The sequence below is a fragment of the Gopherus evgoodei genome, chromosome 22 (genome assembly GCF_007399415.2).
Source record: "Gopherus evgoodei ecotype Sinaloan lineage chromosome 22, rGopEvg1_v1.p, whole genome shotgun sequence".
Classification (NCBI taxonomy): Eukaryota; Metazoa; Chordata; order Testudines; family Testudinidae; genus Gopherus; species Gopherus evgoodei.
Window position 1 is genome coordinate 4,999,621 of NC_044343.1, and position 15,648 is coordinate 5,015,268.

The 15,648-nt window shown below is 52.3% G+C and overlaps 1 protein-coding gene across 3 annotated transcripts in view; it reads right to left on the minus strand.

Annotated features, from left to right (window-relative positions):
- Positions 1 to 1,100: 1,100 nt before the first annotated feature.
- The window catches only part of ARHGAP45 (Rho GTPase activating protein 45), a 43,275-nt gene continuing 28,727 nt past the window's right edge, over positions 1,101 to 15,648 (minus strand). For all 3 annotated transcript variants that reach the window (XM_030540175.1, XM_030540174.1, XM_030540176.1), the window contains 10 exons: positions 15,168 to 15,319; positions 13,486 to 13,563; positions 12,947 to 13,048; positions 11,329 to 11,492; positions 9,602 to 9,790; positions 8,506 to 8,643; positions 6,205 to 6,446; positions 5,643 to 5,901; positions 4,707 to 4,797; positions 1,101 to 3,911 (listed from right to left, as the gene is read on the minus strand). In XM_030540175.1, the coding sequence (XP_030396035.1) occupies positions 3,466 to 3,911; positions 4,707 to 4,797; positions 5,643 to 5,901; positions 6,205 to 6,446; positions 8,506 to 8,643; positions 9,602 to 9,790; positions 11,329 to 11,492; positions 12,947 to 13,048; positions 13,486 to 13,563; positions 15,168 to 15,319 (1,861 nt within the window). In that variant the 3' untranslated portion in view covers positions 1,101 to 3,465. The remainder of the gene's footprint in view (positions 3,912 to 4,706; positions 4,798 to 5,642; positions 5,902 to 6,204; positions 6,447 to 8,505; positions 8,644 to 9,601; positions 9,791 to 11,328; positions 11,493 to 12,946; positions 13,049 to 13,485; positions 13,564 to 15,167; positions 15,320 to 15,648) is intronic.

Sequence of the window (15,648 nt, forward strand, 5' to 3'; positions counted from 1 at the left end):
TGTGAGGATGTGGGCCTGAGATTACTAGAGCCCCAGTGGATTCAGAGGGCTTGTCTACATCAGAAAGTTGCAGTGCTGGTGAGGGAGTTACAGCGCTGCAACTTAGGAGGTGTACACATCTGCAGGGCACCACCAGCGCTGCAACTCCCTGTTTGCAGCGCTGGCCGTACTCCCGTTTTGTCTCGGGTGTAGAGGATCCAGCGCTGGTGATCCAGCGCTGGTAATCCAATGTAGACACTTAGCAGCGCTTTTCTTGACCTCCGTGGAATAAGCAGGTATCCCAGCATACCTGAGGAAGCCTCTGGTAATCAAGCTGGTCTCCTTCCCCGGCTTGCTCTCGCGTTCCCCGAACCCCGTGCAAGCAGGTCTCCTTCCCTGAGGTTTGCTGGGTGGTTCCGGGAACGCGAGAGCAAACCGCGGCGAAGCTGGTCTCCTTCCCCGGTTTGCTCTCTCGTTCCCCGAACCCCGAGCAAGCAGGTCTCCTTCCCTGCGGTTTGCAGGGTGGTTCGGGGAACGCAAGAGCAAACCGCGGCGAAGCTGGTCTCCTTCCCCGGTTTGCTCTCTCGTTCCCCGAACCCTGAGCAAGCAGGTCTCCTTCCCTGCGGTTTGCAGGGGGGTTCGGGGAACGCGAGAGCAAACCGCGGCGAAGCTGGTCTCCTTTCCCGGTTTGCTCTCTCGTTCCCCGAACCCCCGAGCAAGCAGGTCTCCTTCCCTGCGGTTTGCAGGGTGGTTCGGGGAACGCGAGAGCAAACCGCGGCGAAGCTGGTCTCCTTTCCCGGTTTGCTCTCGCGTTCCCCGAACCCCCCTTGAAGCCGCCCAACAGTGCTGCAGTGTGGCCACATCTAACACCACTTGCAGCGCTGGTTGCTGTAAGTGTGGCCACTCTGCAGCGCTGGCCCTATACAGCTGTACTAATACAGCTGTAACAACCAGCGCTGCAAAATTTTAGATGTAGACATGGCCAGAGTGTCAAAGTTCTCTACCTGCTGCAGGTTGTCTGCTTAATCTGTGAACTGTGTGCGTAATGACCTCTAGTGGTGAAGCCTGTTCTCTCAACGGGGACAGATGATTCCATAAGTTGCTGAGGAAGAGTGTCTGTGTGTAAGTCATAGAAAGCAGCTTTGGCTCCTGCTGTGGCTTTTTTTTTTTTTTTTAAATAGCCTTGGCCTGTAGCCTAGTCTCAATGGCGCTCTTGGGTTAGGAAATGCAGCCTGCCCTTGTTGAACAGCGTTGGGTAGGAGCGTGAGGGCGGGGAAGCAGGAAGTATAGCAGCTAGAATTTGCCCATGTGATGAGTGTGCATGACCTGCTGTGCACAAGTGACAGTGGGAGCTTTATGTGCACGCCATGGGGTGATGGCAGGCATTCTGCTTTGACTGAATACAAAATGCTGAAAGCTGAATCCTGCAGGAAGGCTTGGTTTTCAGCTGAATCTAATAACCCTCACAACAGGCCTGGGAGGTAGCTGACTTGTACCCCTGCTCTACAGAGGGATAAGTGACTTACTCAAGGGTGGAGAGGTACGGTGTTCAAATAAGAGTTCCTGAGCTCCGCTCACTACACTGTACCCTTAAAATGACAGTTTGTGGGCTGGCGAAAGCAATGATTGACCACACCAGCCAGCAGGTGCTCAGAGTTGGGGAGTAACATGCATGCGGTGGCTTGAAGTACAGCCACATGACTGCTTTATGTGATCCCACCAGCACAGGTGAGTTAAACTTGGCTGTGGATCTGGTGCTGTTTGTTCTGCTTGCTCCCTGCTCGCTTACAGGGTTTAGCAACACTCTCAACAGTTGCAAGAGGAACATGGAAGCCTGAGGACAGGCTGGGGTGGGAAATAAGGGGAAGTGATTTTCAACTATTTTGTTTTAAAATCTATTTGCAAGTTCAGTCTCTTCTGCTACTGCAGTGATGGAAATCCCTGCGTTTCTTTAAAGCCATCATACCTGGTTCTGGTTAGTCCCTTAAACTCCTTTGCCAGCTGTGTCCTTGGGCACATGTTGACAGGGCATCTAAAAAGCCCCCTACACTGGAATGTCCAGTAGCTCAATTCAGGAAGCTCCTGTCCCAGTGAAGGCAGCTTGTCCTGTGCACTGAGGCAGAGAGGGCAAGTCGTCAGGCTCTCAAAAAGAGGCACCATTGGAGTGACTGCGTCTGCATCATGGATTTCCATTCCTGTGAGCACTATGAACCCATTCTTTGTTGAAATTACAGTTCAAGCACCTTTAAAAACCGCTCCAGTTAGGGTAGTGGCCGCTTGTAGAAGAAACTGCAGGAAGGACTAGAGAGCGCCCAGGATCCAAAGGAATTAGAGGTGGGAAAACATGCCTGCCCCGTGGTACCCTCCGCACTAATTCACAGCAGAGAGTCAGGAACAGCCAGCCACACTCACGCAGCGTCCTCTATGATCTTGCCAAGCAGAAGAAAGACCGTCAATAAACTGAGTGTGGAAAGGTAGGTCACTCGTGAAGTCCTAGGTTTCAGAGGAGTGCCCGGGTTTTTGCAGGGCACTTGCAGTTGGCATGTCTGGTACAGTCGGCCATAATCGTTTGTGCCCTTTGTGAGCATCACGCAGGAATCCACAGCCCCAATACATGAAGTTCCCCACCCCCCAAGTTATACAAGAGGACAAGTGACTTCCACCTTCCTGCCAAACCTGCCTCTAGAAACTTTATTCCCCCCTCTACTGAGCAGCTATCGGTGCTTGGCGAGGTTGTGGTAGGCAATTGCCCGAAAGCTGTCCATGCCACTCCCACTGCTGCGTAGCATCCTGTCTGCCATCTGCCACCACAGAGGCTGTGCATCTCCATGGTACAAAGCCTTCTGGCATCTTCCACTCCATACAAAGATAAGAGATTTATTCTGCCACCTGGCATGCTTAGACTTGAGTGGAAAGATAGTGCTGCTTTCTTAAAACAGGTTGGTTAAACGCAAAGCGCTCTGGCCTCCCTTCCTAGCCTGGGGAGCTGGAGTTTTCAGTAACCGCCGCAGCGGATTAGACACGTCAATAGCTGCATCTCTCTTCTTGAAGAGCTATTTAAATAAAGTTGAGCTTAAACCTGCTGTGGCAGCATAGCATAGGTACAGCAAGGGTCTGGATCCCTTCCCCATCCAGCAGGACAAGGTCAAATCCACCCTCACTGGACTCCTCTTTTCAAAGGAATATGCTTTATGGTTCTAGTTCCTGTCTAGCTGAGGCGCTGGTACTGCAAGGACAACTCGTCGTCGGACTGACGAATGTCCATGCAGAGGGGGTTTGTATGGGAGCTCCAGTCACTAGATAAAGGTGACTCTACTGTCTGCAGCCAGCATACGAAACCCTTGTGAGCTCCCTGAGGTTTGGCTGTGCTGGACCCCTCCCTTCCCTGAATATGCACAGCATCACCCTTTGCCTAGCTGCGGGCGGGTAGCCTGTTTGGTCAGCCACCCCGCCTCATTGTCCAGTGCGTAGCTTCTGCACGGTGGCCTAGACAAACCTGGGCTGCCGTTCACTGGCCGACCTCACTGCTATGCCATCCCGTAGCTGAACGGTGGGCAGCAGCTGGTGCCCCCGACAGCGCTCAGCCAGCAGCGTGTTATTGGACTGGTTTGTGTTACAGTCAGAAAGAGGCCTCTCTTGCTGGCCTGCCTTGCCGTCCCTCTCCGAGGCGGACTCCTCTTCCGGGTCGCTCTGCTCTTCCTCCCCAGCTGGGCTGGGCTGGAGCGAAGAGGCGCACTCTGCGTCCGACTGGCCCACGCTGCAGGTCCTGCTCAGCTGCCCCTCGCTTGCGTCGTCGCAGAATTGAGCCTCGTCCGTGCTGGTCTCGCTTCCTTGCTTTACCAGCCGCTGCCTCGGGGCTCCCTCGTCTGTAACCGGCAGCTCCGCCCCCTCTTCCAGCTCCGAGTCGGAATCTATCGAGCGGTCGCCAGATTCTGCGGGACACGCGTGATTTTCTATAACCCTCCGGCCCCACCCCTTGGGACTAGCAGGACCCTGGTATAGCAGAGCCTCTTGCCAGGATGGGGAAGGTTTTTATGTTAACCCCTGTATTACCATCAGTGGCCCTGGGTCTCTACTGCTCCCCCCCTTTTCCCTGCAAAATGGGCACTGCCAGACTGGACAGTTTTTAGAGAGAGACTTCCCCCGAATCAACCCCCTGTTGGTCGCAAGGGGTCTCAGTGGCAATTTTCTCTATAGTGGCAAGGTTTCTATCCGTTCAGCTGTGATGGAAATGACAGCAGAGCAGAGATTGCTCTGCAGTAAGAATGGGTGGGAGGGCTGAGCTGAGACCAGTGACTTGTACGTCTACACTGGGCAACTTCACAGTGCAAGCCCTGCCCATGAGAGATGCTGATCAACAAGACTGGGGCCTTACGGGCTCTTTCCACTGGCCAGATGCAGCATGAGCTCTGCCAGTGTTCCCTGATAGCCAGTGGCCACCTCTTAGGGGTGAAGCTCTGTCATCCTTTGTCCATTGAGTCCTTGGCCTCCCTGCTGAGAATGACCCATGGGCTCAGCCAATCTCGATGGCAACTTGGACACGTGCCCATTAAGATTCATGAAATTCACTGGTGGTAATGTCTGGTCATTCTCAACCTTGGGCCAGTTTGGAGCTGGTAGCTTGGAGGTGAACAACACTCTGGAGCTACCTTTGCATCGTTCAGCATCCTTGGAACGTCTTAAGGCCATTAGGGGGAGGGCAGGGCCTGCCTGTGGCTGTCACTTACCTCCGTACGGGTCAGCATTATCGGAATCCCCCTTCTCCGAGGGCACCTCGAGGTACGGGATGTTGCTGTGTGGAACTGGGGGCTCGTTGTCCTTGGAGGAAAGGTGGAAGAGGAGCAAGGTGAACAAATGGGGTGGGGAAAGGAGCTGTTGCAACACTCAGCTGCTCTCAACCTAAATTAAGGTCCTTTAAAGCCAGATCACAACACTCCTTTACCTGGCTCTTGGGTATAAGGGAAATGGGTCATGAAACCCCATTCAGAGGAACAAAAGCATCATTGGGTCAGTCTGTCTCGATAGCCAGTATTTTAAAATGGAGGTGATAATCCATCCTTTCTTCCCCTCCTTTCCTGTCTTGTCTACTTAGACTGGAAGCTGTTGTCTCACTGTGTTTGTACAGCCATGGGGCCTTGATCCTTGCTGGGGCCTCCTCCAGATACTAACGTAATACTAGTAATAACAACTACCCAGCATCTGGTACATGTGTGTTTAAACACAATGCGGGGCAGCGTGTCCCGACACAAGGGCTGCCTGAGAACCTGCCTCCAGAAAAGGCAGCTGGCTGAATCCTGGCCAAAATTCTGCTCTCTGGCTTGGCACAAATGATACTTTGAAAAGTTGGTTGATGCCAGATAGGTAGGAGGCTTCCTTCCTTCCCTGCAGCATGCAGGGCCTGGTCAACTCAGCTCCCTCCATTCCCTTCTGATAGTGGCCTGCCCTAGGTCAGAGAGACGGTTCCGCTCCCTCTGTGGGGCGCTGGCTGCTTCTCCCTTCCTTTTAAAACCCGTTCATGTCACATTCTCCTCTGTTGCTTGTCCTCATTCCTCTTGCTGGCCTCAAAAGGCCCAATGGTACAAGCAGAAATAGAAGGTCTCCTTAGATAAATGCTCCCCCACCCCAATTCTAGGACTTGGAACTCTACTCTGAGGGCCTCCCACCTGGCTTGAGCTCCTGGTCCTCTCTTTGGCATCCTCAGCGTGTTTGTCAGAGCCAGCCAGCAGCTGGGCCGCCTTGTTCTCGAAGATGGTTGAGTAGAAGATGATGAGGGCCTCAATGATGCGAGCCTGGTGGGGGTAATCGACCAGCGAGGACAGGGAGATGGTGGCCTCAGTGGGCCGGGGGCGCATCAGCGTTGGCCCGAAGACAATGCCCAGGTTGCTCGAGGTCATTTTGTTGTCCTGTTCTACTTCCACAATCCTGAAGGGGAGGACAGACGGAGGGACAGATGGAACTCGAGCAGCACAAGAGACACTCTGCCTGTGGGGCAGGAATCACACTTCTGCGGGGGAGTGACAGTTCTATATGGGAGGAGAGACACCCCCGCATCCCCCCCACTAGTGCTGGAGAGGACTCTGCTGCCCTCAGACCTAGCCTCCATTTTTGGTGAGGTTGACATTAACCCCCGCCCTCCCATTTCAAGGAGGGAGGGAGGTGGTGGCAGGTGTAGCAGCATTACTAATGACGCCCCCCCCCCTTGCAGCTCTCCTCACCCCTCCTCACCTTCTCAGATGCTGCACGATGTACTGCAGTGTGGCCAGGTTCTCCCGGGGAAGCTCCTTCAGCAGTTCCTTTAGCTTTGTCACCAATGTCACCACCATCTTGTCCGTCTCAGCTCCCTTGTCCACCAGCTCGGGACCTCCCTTCCCAGCCTTGGTCTTGGTCTCGCCCCCACCTTGCAGGCTTTCCTTGGCCAGCCCCATGAGTTCATTGTACAGCCGGAAGGGCATGATGGGTTCTGGTAGCTTCAAGAAAGAACAGACGGGGGAGATGGCTCCATGAAGGCAAATGCACAGACTCAGAGCTCACCACGGCCAAGGCTGTAAAGCAACTTCAGATAACAGATGTCCCTAGCCTTTAGGGTGGTCCTCTCCTTCCTGAATCTCCTCCCAGTCCTAGCTCACTGATCCGAGAAAACTCTCTTCCTTTCTGCAGCAAACTTCTATGGCAAGGAAACCTCCCAAATGCTCCTGAGCTACCCACAATGCAGTGAGGGAAGGAGAGGGCATCTCTCCCTCAGCCCCCCTGTTTGCTGGGCACTCGGTGATTAGAGACCCGGCTTTACCCCTGTGCCATGTAAATTCAGCCCCATCTTGCCATTTTTTCCTGTAAATTATACACTCGTTTATCACAGAACTTTGGATTTACCTAGCACCTTCCCTCCCAGTGCACTACAGGCCTTGAGCACCGCAGCCATGCAGCCACCTCGGGGGTTGAGCAGGCAACCCGCTGCGCAATGCTGAGAGGAGACTTTGGCCAAGGACGTTTTGGGGGAGGCTCGCTAAAGGCCCTGGGGAGCAAACAGGAACTTGGTTTGCAGACTGCACAGAATTCAGTTTAGCCGCCTTGGAGGCCAGAGGGCAGCGTCAGTGCTGTTGGCATTCAAAAGTCTGTTTGCAGGGAATTTTGATGCTTCAAACCTTCAGCAGCAACCACTGAGCCGCGCCCTCTGGTGTGTCTGAATGATGACAGGAAGACTTCCTGTCTCGTGAATCATGAAGACTTCCTGTCGCTTTGGCTTGGGTTTCAGGCTGCTCTAACTAGGAACATGAAAACAGGCTAACGTTGGTCGGTGTCTCTCTTTCCCCTGCTTGGCTGCCCTGCCTGCTGTACAGGCAGCAGGTCACATCCTCAGCTGCCGTAATTTGCCATAGTTCCATTGCTCTCAAAGAGTCCCTGCCCCCTTGGAGGCTAGGAGAAGGTCTGGCCTTCGTGTCAGGCAGTCCATAAAACCCTGCCTCTAAGGAGTTAACAGGTGTGAGTTTACCAAACCCACAGTCTAAAGTGAAAGAGACAAACTGCTCCCCCTTCTCCCTTGTAGCATCTGTTGTTTGAGGATGTGGGCCGCCCGTTTTAAAGGGCTAGTTTCACATGCTGGGGCCCTGGCCAACGGAGAATTGGGAGAGTCCTTGGTACCAAGCACCTTGAACGCCAAGGCACGAACAACAGCCCCTGCACCAGAACTAACCTTGCAGGATGTGTGTGTGTCTGTCTGTCCGTCTGTCTAATGCTGGGTTCACAGAATGAAGCTTGCAAATTACCCTTGGCCCAGTATGAGCAGTGGCCAGGCAAGAATCCCCCACAATGTGCCCCCTGCCCATCCATCCCCAACCACATGCCTTATCTCTAACTTGGAGGGACACCCTCTAGGCGTGGGCGAAATCTCTCCCTGTGGCGTGCCCCTGAAGGGGCAAATGGGTCACTGGCAGCTGCCATGGCAGTTCTGCAGTGTGGGCACCTGTCCACCAGGAAATGATCTCATTGCATGCAGGCTGCCAAAGAGCCTCTAGAAGGAATGTCTTCAGCAGTGTTGTAAAGCATTCAAAAATCCTGAGTCGCCCCGCCCCCAAAATAAAGCAGGAATTTTGTGTTTGTTTAGCAGCTAATAGATTTGGGGGCCTTTGTAGTTGCCGTATGGTTTCAGAGCAAGGTATGGTTCCTAAAGGGCTACAAACTTGCTTTTGCTTTAGATGAAAGTTGAGGTTTTGGGGGAACTCCTTTCTTTCAAGAGTTGGGACTTTGGTGTTTTTTCCTTAAAGAGCAGGATAAAATCCCTGACGTTGGCAATGCTGCTTTCGGTTCCTGCAGGCCTGCTTTGAATTTGGATCCCTGATTTCAGTACCTTAGGTCTCTACTATTGGCATGGGCCAGCCAGCATATAGAGTTTAACTCTAGTTTGTGGCCGAACTCCTCCTGCCAGAGGTGACCCAGTGGGGCTGGGTATGATCCCTGAAACAACTTTCTTTGGCGAATCTCCACCTCACACAGTGCAGAGAGAATCCTGGCGGGTCAGGAACTTCTTACCTGTCGCAGGTAGAGCTTCAGGACGTTGCTGATATCGTGAGGGGAGGCTTGGGACAGCTCCACCAGCTCCTTCCCGTTCTCAAATGCCTGGCAAAGCTTCTCCACGCGCGTCTTCACGCCATTGACTCGATAGATGCCCTGCAAAGGGGGACATGGGGTTAAAGGGAGATTGAGAGGGGTATTTCACCACTAGCTCACCCAGCACAGCGGGCTTATTGCCCCATGCCTTATTCTGTGGTTAGAAACAACAATTCAAAAGACTGGGACTATCCATCTTGGAAAGGAGACAACTCGGGGGAGTAGGATAGAGGTCTGTAAAATCATGAATGGTTTGGAGAGAGTCAATAGGGAAGTGTTATTTACCCCTTCGCATAATACACAAACCTAGGGTCACCCAATGAAATGAACAGGCAGCAGGTTTAAAACAAACAAAAGGAAGTACTTCGTCACCCAACGCACAGGCGACCTGTGGAACTCCTTGCCAGGGGATGTTGTGAAGGCCAAAAGCATAACGTGGTTCAAAAAAGAATTAGGTTAAGTTCATGGAGGATAGGTCCATCAATAGCCATTAGCCAGGATGGGCAAGGATGCTGCCCCACGCTCTGGGTAGCCCGAGCCAACTTCTGGCAGTTAGAGGGAGTGGATGACGGGATGGATCGTTCGATGATTGCCTGTTTTACTCATTCCCTTCAAAGCACCTGACATTGGCCACTGTCAGAAGACAGGATAGTGGGCTGAGTGGACCATTGGTCTGATCCAGTATGGCTGATCTTAAGTTAGTAATAGTTAGTTATGTAACAGCTATCAAACTCAAGTGCTGCTACTTGATGCCTCAGTTTCCCCATCTGTGACCCAGGAGGTGTGTTAGCCAAGGTGGCTGATAATCTTGGCTCTGCTACTGACTATAACTCAGGAGTTCCTAACTCCCAGCACTCTAGACCTCTCTAGAAGCAGTCTGATGTTTTCACTGCAGGATCCAGAACCGTGCTGGGAAAGGAGCAAACCAGCCATTCCTTTTCTAGGGTACAAGGGGAGTCTGAGCCACCGCAGGGAGCCCAGCACAATTGGGCCGCAGGGCAGAAAGAGAGTGCCTCACCTTGGTTTTCAGAGCCCGCTTCTCAATCTCACAGATACACTTCTTGATAATGAAGGGGATGCCATCCGAGCTGCTCTGAGATGCCTGTGTGAAATCCCGGCCAAAGAGCTGGAGCTTCCCTTGGAGTTTCTTGTGGCCGCACTGGATGGCCAGGGTCTCCAGACACTTTTTGTGACAGGCTAAATAGCACTGGAACAGACAGGAAGATGGTTGGCGGGGGAGAGAGACAGACAACTCTACGGTGAATAAAGCTTCCACTCACAGGCACAGCCACCATGTTGCATAGACTGAGAGGAAAACCCCTGCCTGGGAGACATCAGAGTGTCAACTCAGAGCAGATGCACTGCATTCCAACAGAGGTGCTTAACAGCTATGTTGAGAGGAGCAGCTGCAGTGCAACAGTTGGATGCGTTGGCAATTGCCTTTCTATTAGGATTGACCCAAAGCCATTCCGTAGCCTGAACATGTCCCAAAACACAAGGGAACCCATCTCTTCTAAAAGCAAAGGGAGAGGAGGTAGGCAGGGACTTCCCCAGCCCCCCAGCAGCGGGCCAAGGAAGCAGCTGCCCTGTGGAATACACTAAGAGATTTTCAGCCGAGCTGTCCCTGGGCCTCCGTTTTTGCAGGTTCATCTTGCACCTGAAGTTAAGATCTCTTGCACATCAGTACATCAAGGTCATAGAGATTTAAGGGATTGTTGCCCCTTTTTGACGTCAGTGGCTCATCAAAGGTGTCAGGGCCCTGGCTGTGTTCCAGTTGTAAGCAGAAGCTGATGGAGTCTGGTATTTCTGTGATGTCATTGGTTTAGTTACAAGGAGTGTACAAAGTCCTGCTTCTCCGAGTGCAGGCAGCACCGTGAACAAAAGGACAGATTCTCAGCTTACAGCCCCAAGCCTCTTTTGCCAACACCAGACCCAAAAGCTCAATCTCTAGCTTTTCCCACGGTTGCTTTGTGCTCACAGGCTATTGCAGGGATCGGCAACCTTTCAGCAGTGCTGTGCCGAATCTTCATTTATTCACTCTGATTTAAGGTTTCACGTGCCAGTAATACATTTTAACGTTTTCAGAAGATCTCTTTCTATAAGTCTATAATATATAACTAAACTTTTGTTGTATGTAAAGTAAATAAGGCTTTTACAACGTTTAAGAAGCTTCATTTAAAATTAAATTAAAATACAGAGTTCACCGGCCTGATGGCCAGGACCCGGGCAGTGTGTGCGCCACTGAAAATCAGCTCGTATGCCACCTTCGGCATCCGTGCGATAGGTTGCCTACCCCTGGGCTACTGCATGGCTTTCTTGCTTTTTGCCTCTACCTCTCTCCCTGTTTTGTGTGTCCTGCCTTCCCACACATGCACACACACACCAAACCCAAACAACACTCAGCTAAACCTCTGCCCCCTCAGTCCAAGCTCCCCGGTGGGTTCACAACTCCCTTTTGTCTGAGTGGGATGCAGGAGGACAGTGCTGATTAACTCCTCCTGACAGTTATGTTACTTGAATGGTGTGTTCACATTCAGTCTCAAAGAGGTTTTGGGATCCACCAGTGTCTCTCAGCATAACAGGACTTACATTGCAGGTGCAAAGCTGCAAAAACACAGTCCAGCAGCTGAGACTCTTGTGGAATGAAGATATGTGAGAAGTTAGAGGCTGTCACCCAAAACGCTTGCAGGTTCATACTTCATTTACCCCTCCCTTCCTCCAGGCCTGCTTCCCGTCGCTCCCTACCTCCTCACACTCTGCTCCCTGGAAGTAAACGTAGCTGTTGCATTCCCGGCATTTCGAAGGGGTGCGAAGTTTTCTCAGCCGATGGGTCTGGGCAGCCTTGGATAAACCCACGTTTCGGAATGGGCCCGTTGGAGCCGTCATTTCAGGGGCTATCCCATTGATGCCTGGAGGCAAACCAAGAATAAATCCATCCAAAATCCATGTGACTCAAGAGGAGCTGGCATAGGGTGATATCAGAGCCCCGGAACACTTCCAACGGACCAGTCAATCAACTGGCCATGTCCATATTCCAGTCACGTCTCGGGTAACCTATGGCCTCAGCTTTAGAGTCGGCTCCTCTGAGTAATATGGGTCAAATAAACCTGTTCCTTCCTTTCTAAGCCCATGATCATCCATGGGGATTTCATGGCCCATCTCTTCTGTGCTCTCCTCCTATATCAGGAGGTGAGAAGAAGACACCACCAGTTTGGTTTCTAGCTGATCCTCCACTGATTTAATGCCTAGCAGCACAGACAGCGAGCTAATCTCCAGGGCAGGTTGGCCAGAGTCTCCAGAAGGTGATACGAAAACACATAATGCAGCAGTCATGGGAGACTTTCTGCCACCAGCCCTTTCCCCTGCCAAGCTGAATTCAATCCTCAGATCACTTGCTTGGAGCTGACATTTTTGGGGAACCTTTCTTCCTTTTCCTATTTTTGTGTGAGATAACCAGCAATAAAGATCCAAAGCCCCCAACTCTGAGGGGACAGTGGGTTAGAGAGTCTGGAAAACATGCAGCAAGCCTGGATCAGACACAGCCCAGATCACCATTCTGAAAACGCCATGGCAGCAAGCACTTAGTCACCAGCTCCCAGTCGCCTTGTTTCCCTGTCAACTGGAAGACTCTTAGCAAATGTCCAAGTGACTTCGATTGTTACATGCAAGGAAATCCTAGCTCAGTGATTGGCTGAAAGTAGTCATGTGACAAATCAATGCGTTTCTGTTGTTTCTTCCAAGGTCAACAGTATTGACTGGTCTAGTATTAAGTTAACCAATCAGACTGCATATGCAAATCTCAGTGACCTGACTGGCTCAGTAGTCAGTAATATTTGATTCCCCCGCTGCCCCCATGGAACTCTTGAAGTCACCTTCAGAGCGTTAAAGTGCTAAGAAATCCATGGCAGTGGTGGAGAGATTTCCACGTATTGGGGACATGTGGTACGATTCAGCTCTTAATCTCATCTTTTGGGCAATATCAAGATTTACAGTTTCTCGTGGTACAGTGTCAGCCCCAATCTGCTGTCAGACTAATGTCACTCCTTGGACTCCAATTATTCCATAATTACTCCAGCGTCACTGGGATTAGAACCTGGTCCCTCATCTTTGCCTCGGTCAATAGCATTCAGACTATGGCAGTACCGACATCTGAACCAATTAATTCCCAGGTAACTTTGCTGAATTCATACCCCAGGGATGAATTTGGACCATTGCCTTATGTTGGTGACCTTGAAGCAAACACCATCTTAATCTTGTCCTCGGTCAATCTTTTTTGTCAAGGGAAGTCACTATCATCTTAATGTTGTCAAGCTGCCTGGGTACTGAGCCGCAGGCATGGTGGAACCCCGCCCCCATCACGTACTCTGTTCAAACGAGGCCGCGTTCTCATCCTTCTCATCCAGCTCTTCATTAGAGGACACGGTGCCATTGGAAGACATCCGCTGGAACTTCTGGCTAAATGTACCTACCGAAACACAACCCACAAGATAGAGCACAATTAGTGGCGAAACAGTTTCTCTTATGAACTTGTGTGTGGCCCACAACCAAGTCCTATGCCTACTAGGGTAGGATGGCTTTAGAGTAGCTGTGAATTTTCCCCAGAGCTAGCACACCCAGTCTGTCCTCTACAGCGCCTCCTGCTGGGAGGAAGTGATGTAGCGGTGACGTTCCAGTTCTCCAGTCATTCTACTGAGCCGCCTGCCATCAGAAGCTGGGACTAGAGTAGTAATCTGCAGTATATAGACTTATTTTAAACTAGAAACATTAAGACACAAATCTCTTGTTAGCTCTCATGCTCTGCTCCCAGCCTGGCCCCATTAGGAGATGTAGACTGGAGTAGCACAGGAGAAAGAAGCAGCTAGCCCTGCATTGTACTGCTTCCCACAGGTCAGGATACTCTACCTGAGGTTGAATCCAGGCGGCCCTCTGTTTCAATGATGGACGTTGGCCAAGACTTATGGACCTGGTGTCCCCTCCCACCTGCAGAAAGAACCACTTGACACGTTAGCTGCTGCTTGCAGGTCCCTGAGAGCAACACAGTTTAATTTAGAACAGCCTCGACACTGGTGAGCCCTCAGGCTGCAGAAAACCCAACTGCTCATGCTACGTTTCTTGCTTGCAGGCAGGTTAAGACCAGGGGTGAGTGCTGCAGAGGGCAAGAGGGCAGTCTCAGTGCCTGGGTGCAGGGAGAGGGGAACCTGCAGTGGACCCACTTCCAAGCAATGGGAGTTAGAAGCAGCAGCAGCATGGACGGACTCTGAGAGGAGGCTCATCTTGGTGGGAAATTAGAGAATGATTATAAAGCTTGGCGGGCCCAGTTCTGTATGGTGCTGAGCCCCTTCATCTTCCATCAGCATTATGGCAATTGCGAGCTCTCAGACCTAGCAGGATTGGGCCTGTGAGGGGGTTAACAAACCCCACACAGGGAGTTAAGGCGTTGCTCTGGGTCCAGACAGCCCCAGACAGCCACGCCACCAGCGCAAGGATAGGCTTCAGAAGGGGAGAAGAGCAGCTTTGAAGGGGGCAGGCAATGGAGGGGGGCAGACTCTCAGCTCTGAGAGTCGAAGTGTTGTCCCGGGGCACCTTGCTGGAGGCTTCATTACACTGACCAGAGGAGAGCCTGCGACAGAAAGCAGTGACTGGGGGTGCAGGGCAGAGACTCTGACTCCTGGTGCAGTCAGCGGGGGCCAGGGTAGGAAGTGATCCAGGGAGGGTCAAGTGTAGCCTCCCACCGTTGGGCCCTGGACTGGAGATCGGTGGAGAGGATGGGCCCGGGCTCTCCCACCCGTATCTAGCAGACAGCATCGCCCAGACACCTACTGGAACGACCCTGATTATTTAAAGGCCCAGCCCCCACTCCCCCCAGGACAGAAGGGGAGAGCTAGAAACCACCGTCTGACTACTAGGCAGCACTGTGGGGTGGTGGCGCATTGTTTACAGGGCCATATAATAGGAAGGGGAGGGGAGATAATATTGGGGAGGGAACTGAAGGACAGCAAAGGTCTCTGTGTTAAACACCCTCAATGGCTTTGATCTCCCCGGCCTGATAAGAAGCTGTAGCTGCCATTGTATTTAGTATCCCAAAGGACTTAGCCGAGTATGCTGGCAAAGATACAAGCACAAGAGTTCTCGGTGCTTCAGGGCACCAGCTTATGAGTGGTTGGGTAAGGAAGAACAACTGCCACCCAATAGTATTGAAACAATCATGTGCATCCAGGGCCTTTTCTCTTATGCATCCGGCCTGGGCTGAAGGCTAAGGAACTAGATGGTTGGCAGGGGCAGATGGAGACACTAGAGTCGATGGACCAGGGATCTGTTTGGGAGGAGTAGCTGGAGGGATACCAGGCTGGATGGACCATGGGTCTGCTTGGTAAATGATGTTCACTTTGGATCCCTGATTCCATTCCTCTGCCCCCCCACATGGATGGGCTCCTGCAGAGGAATTGTTCTCTGCAGACGGAAGAACTCACTCTGCCTGAGACCATATTGCTAGAGAATAAAGTGTGTGTGTGTGTGTGGGGAGCTGTTCATTAGAGGACACGGTGTCTGACCTGCGCCCCAGACACTGCTCTCCAGGAGCTCACCTCTCCGTTCCACGTTCACGGTCCCACTTGGCTGCTCCCTCGCCGCTGCCCCTCCCTCCAAGACACCTCCGTCCTTGGAGGGCGCAGCCCCATCGGCACTACTGAAGTCATTGGCATTAAAGCTGCCTTTCCGTGGCCGGATGAAGGGGGACCTGATGGACAGAAGGAAGGTGAAAGGGATCATTCAAATGGGTGGAAAGGAAGGGGATGTTCAGCAACGACACACATACCACTGTAGTCACCCGCTCTGGGACCGCGCCTCCCTGTATCCTAGGGATCCATCAGCACCTTCCTTGCCAGCCTGCACCACACCTTTGGTGAGGGGGTGGGACACACCAGCAGGTGACGCTGATGGGGAGGGGAAAAGGGAAGCGCTGGCTAGTGGGAGCTCTCAAATCCTCCCACTCTAGCCTGTCCCAGCAGCAGATGCTGAAGGAAGCAGGGCAGGCGTGCTAGCTGCGGAGGGGACTCCCAGATTTTC